The 13,861-nt window shown below is 61.3% G+C and overlaps 1 protein-coding gene across 2 annotated transcripts in view; it reads right to left on the reverse strand.

Annotated features, from left to right (window-relative positions):
• PAMR1 (peptidase domain containing associated with muscle regeneration 1) overlaps positions 1–13,346 on the reverse strand; it is a 42,523-nt gene extending 29,177 nt beyond the window's left edge. For both annotated transcript variants that reach the window (XM_008069582.2, XM_008069581.2), the window contains exons 1-2: positions 13,202–13,346; positions 10,453–10,581 (exon numbers count right to left, since the gene is read on the reverse strand). In XM_008069582.2, coding sequence (XP_008067773.1) covers positions 10,453–10,581; positions 13,202–13,331 — 259 coding nt within the window. In that variant the 5' untranslated portion in view covers positions 13,332–13,346. The remainder of the gene's footprint in view (positions 1–10,452; positions 10,582–13,201) is intronic.
• Positions 13,347–13,861: the final 515 nt, after the last annotated feature.

Genomic DNA, 13,861 nt, shown 5'->3' on the forward strand with positions numbered 1-13,861 from the left:
CCCGGTGGATGCAGAAGCCAAGTCTGACATCTCCCACCCCACCCCACCTGGCTCATGGAGTCACCCTGCAGAGTCCCTCAGGTCTGGAAGCCACGAGACTGAGCAGTCTTGAAGCTAAGACGGCACAGCTGTGGGAGATGGGCCCTATTTTTGTTCCCAAATGTTTGGGGAATGTGTTTGGAAGTGGTTTTAAGAAAAAATTATTTGAGTCATGAAATAAATGGTATTCTCCACCTGGGACTGGAAAACTATAACCACGGGTCAGATCCGGCCCTCCATCTGTTCTTTAAAAAAATTTTATTGGAACACAGCCACCTACTTGCACGCGTGTGTTGTTGCTGGCTGCCTTTGCGTTATTGTGGCAAAACTGAGTCATTGTGGCAGGAGACAGGCAGGCCTGCAGAATCCCCATCTGGTCATCTAGAGAAAGCTTATGCACCCCAACTCTTTGCAGGAATCCAGGCGACATTATAGACATTCAGTAGCACCCCAAAAAGGCATCAAATCCCACCACTAAGAAGCAAGACCCTCCATGGGCACTGCTCCATGGAAGATGACACCAGCTGTGTTTCCACAGCAACAGGACCGAGTACAGTTCCACAACTGACCAGTCATGAGGCCCAAGGCAAGGCCATTCTGGGAAAGCCGGCTTGAGGACAGACAACCCATCTGTCCATGAGACCCTCCCCCGTGGGCAGCCCATGTCTCCCTGAGACCCTCCATGGACAGCCCATCTCTCCACAAGATTCTTCCCATGGGCAGCCCGTCCCTCCACGAGACCCTCCCCTGTGGACAGCCCGTCCCTCCACGAGACCCTCTCCCATGAGTAGCCTGTCTCTTCACAAAACCCTCCCAGTGGACAGCCGGTCTCTCCACGAGACTCTCCCACCCTCTGCCTTCCACGTGGACCCTGTCCAGCCTCCACCATCACCTGCAACCCTGACCTCCTCCTACCATCCACATAGCCACCAAGGTTACCTTCTGAGTAAGTGAATCGGATCACATCACCTTCCTGACCGGAGCTCTCCGAAGACTGGCCACGGTGCCAACGCTTCCTGCATTGTGTGCAGCCCCACCCCCATCCGCCCAGCTGGCCCTGTGCGGGGTCTCGCTTGCCTCCGGCGCAGTTCCCACGCCCACGTGCCATCCACACGCCGTGCCCCAAGTCCAGGAGGCTCCAGCTCTCTGAGAATGAACTCGGACTTGCCTTCGAAGCCACCTCCCCAGCCGAGCAGCTGGGCAGGCCCTCCCAGCTCTGTGGTCACTGTCACCGCCCTTGGGTTTCCTGCAGCCACGTGCCGCTGCATGATGTCACCTGGCACACGCGCTGGCACCCTTGGACGTACCTGGGACTTATCTGGCCTGCTCAACTAGGACGGTGGCCGGCATGAGACAGGCACTCGGACACGTTTGACGAATGAGTGAACAATTGTGCTGTTTCAGGACAAGCACTGACCAGCACCTTACAAGCCTTCTCTCACCTGTGCCTCCTAAGAGACCCCAGAGAGCAGCGCTCAGCTCCCCACCCCAGACACAGAGCCCAGGGCAGAGAGATGAGGCGACTTCCCCAGTCTCAGACGGTGGAAATCAGGGCACCGCGAGTCACTGTTCTGGCTGGTGCAGGACAGAACGGCAGTGCCCCACACCCGGGGCCAACACTCAGTTTTCAGCATCTGCCCTGGCTCTGCACTCTGGCCTGGCTCCTCCTCTCTCCAGGCCCCCAGGAAACCAGAGTCCCTGAGTCTGGTGTGAGCAGAAGCGACAGCCTGGCAGGGTTTGGTGAGGCTCACGTGAGACTGTGCACGCAGCGCTCTTGGCAAAAGGGATGTGGTGCCAGCTGTTGGCGGGTAGACAGAGAGACACGAGCCCCATCTCTCACCAGTGCCCGGTCCTGTCCTGGGGCATCTCCCCCGGCTAACACCCCCCCGTGAAGTCTCCCCCTCCAGAGACGAGTCTCCACCCACTCCATTTTGGGATCGCCTCCGGCCCCGGCACACCTCGCGCTCGCCGCCTCTGCGGCCCATCTGCTTCCGACTGTGGGAGCGGCGTGCGGGTGTGAGACGGGAAAGGAGGACTTCCTGCCCACCCGCGCAGGCACGGGCTGGCGGCGTCCCAGCCGCAGGGTGTTGGGTCCCAGCTGCCTCCACAACCTTCTGCAGGAGCCCCAAGTTAGAAGCAGCCCCACTGGCGGCTCCCAGTCCCTTCCCTCCGGTGGAAACCAAGCCAGCTGTGCCCCGGCCCCCCGCAGATCCAGGAGGCAGCGCCCCCAGGCAGGCCTCCCTGGAGGCAGGTCCAGTCAGGCCCCTCTGGCTTCACGCAGCCTCCGGAGGGTCAGAGCCCGTCCTCATCCGGCGCGGGTCCGACCACGTGAAGTGCAGGGCCACGTGTCCCCGCAGGCCCGGGCTGACCTTCAGAGTGTCCAGGATGTCAAACACACCAGTTCCTCTTAATGAGCTTCCTTCTCACCCTGGAAGGGCGGGGGGAGTTGGCCCCAAGGTGGGGAAGAGCCTCCAGCCGGCCAGAGACAAAGAGGCCGCTTGGGAATGTGTGGGGACAGGGAACATTGGGCAGGAGGGAGGAGGGAGCCCCACGTCGAGGGACGTCCCAGCTGCCCTCCCTCCTGCCTCCCCGCAGGGCGGGACCAGCTGACTGCACCGCTCTGTCCCGGTAGAACAGTGGACACAGCCAAGGGCCCCTGCCAAGAAGTCCCGCTGGCCAGCCTAGCAGGTGGTCCTGGGTCCCGAGAGCAGAGTCAGCATGGCGCCGGGAAGGCATGCTCAGACTCCCGACCACGGCCTGCTGCAGGAGGAGGGGGGCGTGTGTGTGCGTGCGTGTGTGTGCACACGGTGGGGGTCTGCCAATGAAGCTGGATTGTGCCTCCAGGGGCTCTCAAGTCCCGGCCCTTGTGCCCCTCCCACCATAGGCCAAGCAGGAGAAGCCAGCCAGGCCTTGCTCCTGCGAAGAGGAAGGAGCTCTTCATGTCTATCCTGAGACGCAGCACGGCGAGGGTCCCAAGACAACGGAGGCATGCACACTCTTCCCTTGCCAGCACTGGCTCTGAGAAGCGGCTGGTTTTGTCTTTCGTCCTTCCTCTTAGAAAAGAGGACTCCCAGCCCCATGGGGACACCCGCCTATGCTTCCTCTCCCGAGAACAGCGGAGTCGGGTCTCACTGTCAGGGGCTGGCGGGGCTGAGTGCAGGGCCGCCCTGGCCAACCGTGGGACCCTGACATGTCTGCTGTCTCCTGAGCTGGGGCCTCTCATGTGGACATGAGGAGAGCAGTGCCCATCCATGTGTGTTCCTTGTTTGTGCTGAGGATGGAGTGAGATGCTGCGTGTGAGGCACTTAGCTCGGCACCTGGCACGTGAAGAGGCTCAGAGGACAGCAGTGAGCACTGCTGTCTTTCCAGAGCCTTGCGTGATCTGTGGCGCTGGCTTGGCAGAGGCGCTGGGCACGTCCTAGGTTCTGATGCGTGGCTCAGGGCTCGTTGCCGCTGGAAACTGGAGCCCACTAGGCCCAGCGCCCAGATGGGGACGGAGACCCAGGCCCAGTGACGACACAGGTCACCTCACGCCAGGACCTGGCCACATGCGTGTGCCCCCCCACAGGTCCATGCCCCCTGCTGCTGCCCGCTGGCCCTCAGACGGGCTCTGAGCAAGGGCCACACAGCTTCTCCTTGCAGGGCATGTGCCGGGCTGCTCTGTGATAGCAGCGGTCGCCAGACCAAGCGACCCGGCTGGACCCCTGATTCCAACTATTCCTGTCCAGTCCGGCACTTTCAAAGCCCCCACGGCCACCAACAGCCTGTCCATTCTGGGGAGAAATGGTCGTCCAAGACAGCCCCCGCCTGTGCCGCCCAGGCCTTCCCTCCTGAAGCGACCAGTGCCTCTCCAGAATGCCCACCGCACAACGGACCCAGAGACGCAGCCTGGCCAGGGCTGCACAGAGGAGCTGCACCAAAGGCCCGAGCTGCAGCTGGCGGCTTCTGCTGAGCCCCCGCCCCTGACCCTTCCTTCACCACAACCCACGGGCTGCTCATCCCCTCAAGGATCTCCGACTCCTCACATCCCCCTTCGGGCCTCCGTTCCATCTCAGGTCGTGTAGGTTTCAGCTCTCAGACACCCTCTGGTTCTCTTTAATACTTTCCAAATCTCTCCTAGGTTTCTCAAAGCTTCATCTAATAAATCTGTCTTTTCCTGTCAAAAGTTTCCCCTTTTTGGGTGGGGGTCTCACTCTGCTATCCAGGCTAGAGTGCAGTGGCTCAGCCATGGCTCCCTGCAGCCTCAACTCCTGGGCTCCGGCGATCTTCCCACCTCAGCACCCAGAGGAGCTGGAACCACCGGCATGCACCTCGCCCAGTGAATGTTTTTTCGTGGAGACGAGGTCTTGCTCTGTTGCCCAGGATGGTCTCAAACTCCTGGGCTCCAGCAAACCCCTGCCTCGCCCTCAAAGTGCTAGGATTGCAGGCATGAGCCACCATGCCAGCCTCCTGTCAATCCTTGGAAACACTCGTCTGAGAGGTCTTGAAAAGTGCCTTTTCTGAAAACTCTCACACGTGCTCACCGGGGTCTGCATCTTTGGGCTGAGTCTTCTCGATTGTGGGCCCTGGGGTCTTGGTCCCTCGCCACAGGACAGGCACCATTTCTTCCTGCGGGACGGGCCGTTCCTGTCAGGTAAGCATGTGGCCAGCCGGGAACGGAACCTTCCGACTCAGTGAGGAGCTGGGCTGTTCTGGGGGGACCAGGGCTAGTCACTTAGCAGGGCCTTGCAGTGCAAACCCCAGAACCCTAAGGAGATTTCTCCAGTTCCACCTCTGCCCCCCAATTGTCCACACTCCCGGGACGACAGGGCCGGGCAGCAGTGAGACATGGGACTGCAAGACTCTCAGCCCACAGGGTTCAAAGTCACAGGGCCACAGATCTCCAGGCCTCCTGCCTTGGCCTCCTTCCAGCCTCCACATGCTCTGCGGGAGTCCAGTGAGGAAAGCGCAGATGGATGGTGGTCTCTGTGCTGGGGTCTCCTCTGGATGAACTCAGCAGACAGCCCACAGACCACGATGTGGCTGGGCGGCCTTCCCCCACCCCTCAGGCCTGCCCTTGACTGTTCCCGGCTCTGGGCAGGAGCCAGCCTGCATGGTCCTCCCCCTCTCTGACAACTCGCCTGCGGATGTTTTGGGCACGGCTCCCAGCCAGACCCTCCGTTCCCCTGTATGTGTCCAAAAATATGGCTAAGAAGATGGATGTATTAAGGGCTCTAATCTCCCCACAAATCCGTTCTCCTCCCGGTCGCCTTCCTAGCCTTCTTAGAGCCTAGGGTCTTCAGAGTCCCAAAGGCTGGGATCACGGATGCCAGCTGGACGTGTGGCACCAGGGTAGCCGTGGCCTCTCCTGCTCACCGCTCTTGTTGGCTGAGGGGCTCAGCCCGAGGGCCAGGTTCAAACAGACCCCAGAGTCAGTCGTGGGGTCCGCGGCGTGGGTCCCCAACAGCAATGTGTGAGTTTGAGAGACGCTTTGGTGTCAGCGCCCTGAGTAGCCATCCCAAAGGATGCTTCCTGATACAGCTTCCTGCCATCAGAAGCCAGGATTCACGGAGAAACCTGGGCTCAGCTCTAGGCTTAGAGGTCAGGGGGAACGTGGAGTATTTTGGGGAGGAGAGTGCAAGAAGGGGCTCAAAGGGTGTGCAGGGAGCCAGCCAGTAAGGTCATGTCATGGAGCAGTCATGGATGGGGGGCCCCTGGAGACAGAACTGTGGAAACACCATGAAACAGAAAAACCCACAGCATGCATCCACAGGGCAGGGAAGAGAGGCAGCACAGGACAGGACAACAGCGAGTTGGGCTGGAGCTGGCCACACGCTGCTCGCCCCCGCCTGCAGCGTCGAGGCTTCCAGGTGGCAAGAGGAAGGAGCGAGCGGCCCCATATATGTCACGGCACCACGGGCACCCGGCGTGGGGACCCTGCCACGACCCCAGTCTCCTGGAGGGAAGGGAAGGGAGTCTCTCCGAGCTCGGCGACCTCGGACCTCCGATGATGTCATCTGCAGGCGTCTAGGCACCAGTCGATCCCACCACGCTGCCGACCATCCCGGTGAGGGTGACACTGTCACGAACGCCGTCACGACAGGCGGCTCAGGACGAAGCCAGAGTCTGTCGGCTCCGACGTGCGAGCCCCCCACACATGCACCAGCCTAGGCACTGCTGGCCTCTCCTCCGTCCTTCTGGTGCTCCGTGGGGCACTCAGGGGCATACCCGGGCCCTGCAGCTGGTACCCGGCACACAGCCCGGCGCATCCTGGACAAGGACGGAAAGAACTGCATGGGCGCCATCTAGTCGACAAAGGCATGCACTGCAGAGGCTCCACGCCATGTCCCCGCCACACACAGGACACCCAAGGATCCACGCCGTACCCCCACCACGCACAGGCCACCGTGTATGCAGCCCCTTAACACAGCCAGACACAGTGCCCAATCCCGCACTCAACAAATTGTACGTGACTTCCTTCCTATGAATTCCCTGCACATTCATTTAGTGCCAGGGCAAGGCTGGAAACAATCACCTGAGAGTAGGACACTGATATCTCTCACAGTCTAGCCCCGTCCGTGATGGACGTGAAGGCATTACGGCCCCTGGTGCTCCCCATGACTGCCCATGTCCCGCCATGCCCTGCGATGGAGGGCCCCCTACCCCTCCTGTGACTGCCCATGTTCCAGGGTGCTCCGCAGTGCTCTCCATGACTGCCCCATGCCCCATGGCATTCCCTGGGCTCTTTGGTCACCCCTGGCTGGTGGTGCCATGTGGATCGAGGTGTCGGGGCACGCTCCCCAGCTGTCCCAGCCCGGCCACAGGAGCCTGGCCACGCGTCTGGCTGGTCACTCAATGCCCCAACGACCGTGCAGCTTGTTGGAGCCTCCTCTCTGAACTGTGAGCTCTGAGGGGTCGGGGCCACCTCCATTTCATCACTGCTGTGCCCACACCGGGGAGCGCCCACACCTGATGTGCTTTGGAAGGGTGGGTAGAGGGTGGGTGGGGCGCAACGCCTGCACGACCTGCCAGTGGTCTTGAAGGCCGCACTGAGCTGGCACGTCACCCCCGGGAAAGCCTTGACCTCACTCACCCATGGCCTCTCAGCAGCCCCCCAGCGAGACCCCTCACACGGCAGGACAGGCCAGGCACGGGGCCAACACTGGGGCTTCTGCCGCCATCTTTTTCCCTTTGCTTCCTTGAGCCCCTCCCAGGGCCCTGGGTGAGCCTGCGTGCTCCACGGCAGAACGGGATGCATGTGGTGTGGAGGAGATGGGAGTCGCCCCACCAGGGGCCTGGCAGGCAAACTGCGCCCTCATGGCTGTGGGGGCTGAGCCCGGGTGCCTGTGTGTCGGCCGCTCATGCCTCTGGCCCCATCCAGGACCCTGTGGCGGCCATCCCCGCCCGGAGCCCACTCAGGCCAGGGACCCCCCCACACCCTGCCACCCACCGCTCGAGAAGCAAAAGCAAGCCCTTGTCCTTTTCAGATGGCTTGCCGTACAGCAGGACCTGATGGATGTTATGAACACGGGGCATTCCACGCGGAGAGGAGCCCCTTGGGTGCTGTCCTGACCACAACTCCTCCTGGTCTGCGTGCTAAATGACCATCGCTGAGGCCCGGGTATCCATTGCGCAAAACCTCCGGCTTGCTCACACCAGGCTCTCCCCATGGCTGAGCTCAGGCTTGGACCATTCAAAGCACTGTCTCGAGTACGCCTGCGGCCACCAGTCCAGAGAGCAGCACCCAGCAGAGCTTGGTGATTGCAGCCCAGAACTGTGCTGAGTGACTGAGCACCCAACAGTGCTGGAGGACCTCTGTCCCAGCTGAGCTAAGGGACTCCAGCACCCAGCTGTCCCAAGGGCCTTCCCCACCCAGCTGTCCCAAGGGTCTTTAGCGCCCAGCTAAGCCAAGGCACTCCAGCACCCAGCTGTCCCAAGGACCTTCCCCACCCAGCTGTCCTATGTGACTGGAGCTCCTGGCTGTGCTAAATGACACTCAGCAATCCTAAGTGACTCCAGCACACAGCTGAGCTAAGGGTCTTCCCCACCCAGTTGCCCTCAGTGACTGCAGCTGGTGCTGCTGTCCACTGTGTCCCTGTCGGTGCTCTGGTTCCAGCATGTCTCTAGGGGACTGAGCCTTTTGCGTCATTCAGAGAGCAGAGTCAGCCTCCGCAGAGCTGACCAACCAGGAGAGACAGCCTCTCAAGTCCTCCCCTGCTGAGCACAAGGCTGAGTCCTGCTGCGCCTTCCCCAAGCTTCCCTCGGAACCAGTTTCTCTTCTCCCGCCCTAGAGCCACCGAGCTCGCCCTCCCACTGCCCTGTGGGATGGGCTGGACTCCACCCAAGGCGCCGGCCGGGCACTGCTGGAGACACCCGTCAGCGTCACTCCTGGACCTGACTCTGCCCTGCGCACACCGTTATCATCCCCAGACCCAAGCCCATGCCCGAGCCCTGGCATATGATGCCCACCGCGCCGGAGCGTGTCCTTCCCAGTCTCGCTGCCTCCATGCTCAGCCACCACCGCACTCCCCTCCCACATCACATGCATCCCAGCACGTCTTGCACTCAGGTCTGAGCCTTCTGTTCTGCGACGGGGGCCCCTCCCGTGTCACCCACGGAAGCACAGGCCCAGCCCCGTGTCACCGTCTGAGCCTCCCCTGGCCTGAGCCTGTGGTCAGTTGCTGTTTCCCGGTTCTCTGCTTCCGTGCTCCACCCCCACTGCACCAGGGCCCTTGCTTCCCACCGCCTGACTCACCCACCAGCAAGCCACACGCGACCACACCTGCCACCTGCCCAGCCGTCGAAGTCCCTTCCCACAGAGAGAGCTGCCTCCCCCACAACCCACAGAGGGAAGCTTGCATGGCCTCATGGAACCCGGAGGACACCACGAGACCCAGAGCCGGGCATCTGGCTCTAAGGATGTCTGAAACTGCTCCACCCTTGGGCCCGCCGCTCAGTCACCAAGACGCCTGCAGCACAGTCACCATATACTGTGGCACGCACTGAGTTTTTCTCTTCCCAGAGACAGTGCCAGTGTCAGCATACCGTTTACCATCTCATTTAACCCTCCTTCCGCCTGGTTGGGGAGGCAGTGTCATGCCCATTTCCAGGGAAACTTGGGTGTCAGAGACTAGATGACCTATCCAGGTCACCGGGAGGGACGGCTCAGGTGAGATATGAGCCCAGAGTAGTGTCACCCCAGAGCGTGAATTCCAGCACCACAGAGACGTTCTCTATGAACAAGAGCAGCTGCCAGAGGGGCCCGGGCGACTCCCTCGGCTGACCCACTGGAGCACGGCTGCAGGTGCTGAATTGCGTGTGCCAGAAGCTACCGAATGTGGCTTCAGTATCAAAGCCACTACGGAGACCGGCTCTGCACAGACTCTGAATTTGGGGCAATTTACTCCTGGGTTGGGCAGACAACCCCATCCGGGCACAGTTAAGGCGTTCTCGACTGCAGACTCTGATCCGCACCCTCAGCCCTGAGTCATGAGCCCGTGGCGTGTCCCTGCTGGCGGGATCAGCGGCACCACAGGGATGCTGCAGCCTCTGTGCTGGAAGCTGGAAGCTCAGACCATGGGTGCAGGAGACCACGGGCCCTTCTGACATCTCTGGTCCACATGAGAGGCGTGTTGGACAGCCTAACAAAATCAGCACGTGGCCCTCGAAGGTCATGTGTCTGCCCAGACCCTGCAGAGGGGCAGTCTAGACAGCTCTTGTAGTTCTCGAAGATGATGCAAGCTGGGACAGCCGAGAGGAGGGGTTAGCCAAGCACTCACAGGGCCCTGAGGGCGCTGGACCCAGACAGGGCCCAGCACAAAGCTGAATCGCCACTCCGTTTTCAAGGGATTTTGAACTCACAGGAGGATGCTTTGTGAGCGGAAGTCGTTCTTTGAGATCATGCCGATCCCAGAGAGAATCCCTCTCCTGGGACAGATGGCATGCTGGCGGCAGGTTGAGGATTCCAGGAATTCAACGGGGCCTCGAGAAATTTGCCAACAGAAGCTCATCTGAGAGGCACTGCGGGCAATACTTCTGAAGGCCTGGCGGCTGTCTGCCCACGGCAAACCAAGCTGCTCCTGGACCAGGCGGGGCATACCGCGGGCAGTGTGGCTTGGCCTCCCTTAGAAAGGAGGCTGGGGCAGAGCTGAGCTTCCCATGGCCAGCAAGTCCACACCGCAGTGGGGTATGGCCCTGTTCACAGGCCCACTTAGAGAGCCCTTTGGCCAAGCCCTTGGAACTCTGTGACCAGAGACAGCCCTCAGCCTGCCTGGGCCACGACGTGCAGCCTGCGGTAGAGACAGGAGGGTTGGGGCTACTCACACATGGCCCCCAGTGTATCAAACCTCAGTAGAGACAAGAGGATCAGAGCTACACACATACAGTCCCCAGGGCACCAGCCTGCAGTAGAGACAGGAGGATCGGGCTACTCACGCATGCAGTCCCCGCCGTACCAGCCGGCGCGGCACTCCGAACAGTACAGCCCCTTCACGTAGAAGTCGTCCAAGGTGCCTCCCCAGGAGCCATTGTGGCAGCTCTTGCAGTTCTCGAAGATGGTGCAACCTGAAACAGCCAAGAGGAGGGGTCAGCCGAGCATTCACAGGGCCCCGAGGGCACTGGATCCAGACAGGGCCGAGGCCCTTGGGAAAGTGGCCCGTCTCAAGGAATGTGCCAGGGTTCAAATGGGAGAGGTAGGCGCTTCGGAGCCACCCTCTTAGCAAGTGATGGTTTTTATTTATTGAGTCGGGGTCTCGCTCTGTTGCCCAGGCTGGAGTGCTGTGGCACAACCCTGTCTCAGCACAGCCTCAGCCTCCTGGGCTCAGGCCTCTGTGGTGACTGGGACTGCTGTCATACACCAGCATGCTTTTTGTGCTGGGCGCGATGGCTTATGCCTGCCATCCCAGCACTTGGGGAGGCAGAGGTGAGAGGATTGCCTGAGTCCAGGGGTTCAAGATCAGCCTGGGCAACTTGGTGAGACCTCATCTTTACAATAAATCAAAAATTATCCAGGTGTGGTAGCATATGCCTGTGGTTCCAGCTTCTTGGAAGGCTGAGGTGGAAGGATCACCTGAGCCCAGCGGGTCAAGGTTGCAGTGGCCAGGAGCGTGCCACTGCCCTCCAGTCTGGACGACAGAGTGAGACTCGACTCAAAAAAAATTTATTTTTCTTTTTGTAGAGCCGAGGTCTGGCTATGTTGCCCAAGCTGGTCTTGAACTCTTGGACTCAAACAATCCTCCCGCCTCGGCCTCCCAAAGTGTGGGGATGACGGGTGTGAACCACAGCACCTGGCCAGTGGCTAATGATTTAAAGGAGCAGGAACCACCTTCAAGAAAAGGCAGAGCCCGGCCATCGTGTGATTTTTCCTTTCATGCAAGTGTCACATGTTTACTGTGGCATACACAGAAAATTCAGACCAGCACCAAGATGAAAATGCAAATCCCTGGAGTGCCTCGCCTGGATTGCTGCCTCACACCTCCCTGCTGGGCTTACGTGCGCAGTCTCACTGGACTGACCCTGCACCCTGCGTTCTGTCTGTGTGACTCACTTCAGTGAGACGGAGGCAGAAAATGTCTCTCTGCCACGGAATGAACTTGATGTTCTGAGCTTCTATAACCAAAGTGTGGCACAGGCACCACGAGGCCGGAGCAGGGCCCCGGCAGCCAAGCCAGAGAGGCCTGAATGGGCGGCAGGGACCAGTTTAAAACATGGTCTCCCGGGGACAGGGATGGTGGGATAGAGCAGCAGTAATTCAATCCCACCATCAGAGCAGCACCCGAGTTCTGCCCTGCCCCTTCCGCTGGGTGTCCTTGAGCAAACAGCCGAAGCACTCTGCGCCCAGAATCTTTGTCTGCCAAACCAGGATTAAAATGGCACCTCCCTGCCCTTGGGGCTTCTCTGTTTTTAAGTGAAATCAGCACACGTGATGTGCCCCGGCACACAGCACGGCCCCACTGTTGGGACATCGCCACCGCCGCCTCCCTCGCCCTCCCCGTGTGTCCCTGCTGAGCGGGCTCCAGGCTCCCGACCACCACTGCCTGCCACCAGCCTGAGTTGGGACCGTCCACCTCGCGGTCCGACCTCAGCCATGCAGCGTGGCCAGAGCAGGAGTTGGCGAGAGTCTGCTAAGCGAGCACGGAAAACGAGTGTGTGGCTGCTCGACTTCTGCAGTGACGGCCTGGGATGGACTCGTGGACTTTCATGGCCTGTGGCATGTAGGTGTGGCCTCCCTCCATGCCTCCTGACTCCGTCTTCCAGGGCCTCTACACATTCAGCCTCCCTGTTCACAGTCCTCCTGCCGAGGCGAGCCTCCACGTGGTCAGCCCCCGTGTCCATGGGCTCAGCCTCTACAGATTCAGCCACTGGTGGAAACTACCCTCCTCCTGGGACGGGAGCCCCAGGGTCCCGCATGCCTGCCTGAGGGGCAAGAGCAGCCACAGATCTGGGAGTCTGTGGAGTCCTGGAGATGACGTCCCACGCCAAGCGCCATCAGGTCCCAGCAGGCCATGCGGCAGACGCTGGGTCTGGCAGTGCTTCCGTGCCTCCCCAAGGCCCTCTCCACCTCTGCGCCCATCCTCCTCTTTCACTCTGTGGCATCACCGAGGAGGCAGACGGACAGGGGCCGCCCTGCCCTGCCAGCTCTACCATTTCCTGGGGGCCACAGGTCAAGCCAGAGGCTGGCCCGGCCATGAAGGCGAGCATGGCTGTGCTGACCAGACACCAGGCGTAGATGCACTCTCCTGCTGCCACGCCGAGACCCCGCATGACCCTGCTCCCACGTCCTCTGGCTGCAGGCCGTGGCGCCCGCTGTCTGTCCTCCAGATCCCTTCCCCTCCGCCATGGCGGCTTTCTCCAACTCATCTTCACACACCCTCCCTCCGCCCGCCCTTCTCCCCCAGCCCTTGTGTCCTGCAGGTCTGCCAAGTGCCAGCCCTGCTCTCTTCCCATCTGCTTAGCAGAAGCTATACCGCAGCCCAGTGAGTGAGCATGTAGACAGGCTCGCAGCTCACACGTGGAGCGCTGGGGTGCCGGTTCCTGTCATCCCTGTGCCCCCAGTCAGACAGGCCTGACGCGTCACTCTCAACAGCAGAGGCCCTGCAGCTTGTGGACAGCCGCCCGTGTGAGCTCGGCGCCCAGCCCGTCCTGTCCCCGACGTCGCGTTGGCCACATCCCCGCCCATACTCACCGGGGTGGATCAGGCAGGAGTCACACTCGTCCTCCTCATTCCGGCAGCAGGGGATGGTGTAGCCCACGACCTCCTTGCCCCCAGGACACGCGCACTCCACCTGGTCGTACTCACAGCATTCGCGGCACATGATGTTCCACTCGGCCCCGGGGCAGGCCTCATTGATGACCCTGTACTCTGGAGGGAGAGTGGAGTGAGCGGGAGGGGCGTGGCCTGGGGTCCGGGGCAGGGAGGGGTTAGGCCCTGGGGTCTAGGGCAGGGAAGGGTGAGACCCTGGGGGGTCCAGGGAAGGGAGAGGCGAGGCCCTTGGGGATCCAGGCCCTGGGGGATCCAGAGAAGGGAGGGGCGAGGCCCTGGGTGGTCCGGGTCAGGTCACATTGATGACCCTGTGCTCTGAAAGGAGAGTGGAGAGAGCTGGCTGAGCCAGGAACCTGGGGGGTCCAGGGCAGAGAGGGGTGAGGCCCTGAGGGGTCTGAAACAGGGAAAGGCGAGGCCCTTGGGGGTCCAGGGAAGGGGGGCGAGGCCCTCAGAGATTGGGGGTGGAGAGGGGTGAGGCTTTGTAGGGTCTGCAGCAGGGAGGAGTGAGGCCCCGGAGGTCCAGGGCAGGAAGGGGTGAGGCCTTGGAGGGTCTGAGGCAGGGTGTGGCGAGGCCATGCAGAG

Source organism: Carlito syrichta, unplaced genomic scaffold (assembly GCF_000164805.1).
Source record: "Carlito syrichta isolate Samal-C Ts95f unplaced genomic scaffold, Tarsius_syrichta-2.0.1 Scaffold312124, whole genome shotgun sequence".
Lineage (NCBI taxonomy): Eukaryota > Metazoa > Chordata > Mammalia > Primates > Tarsiidae > Carlito > Carlito syrichta.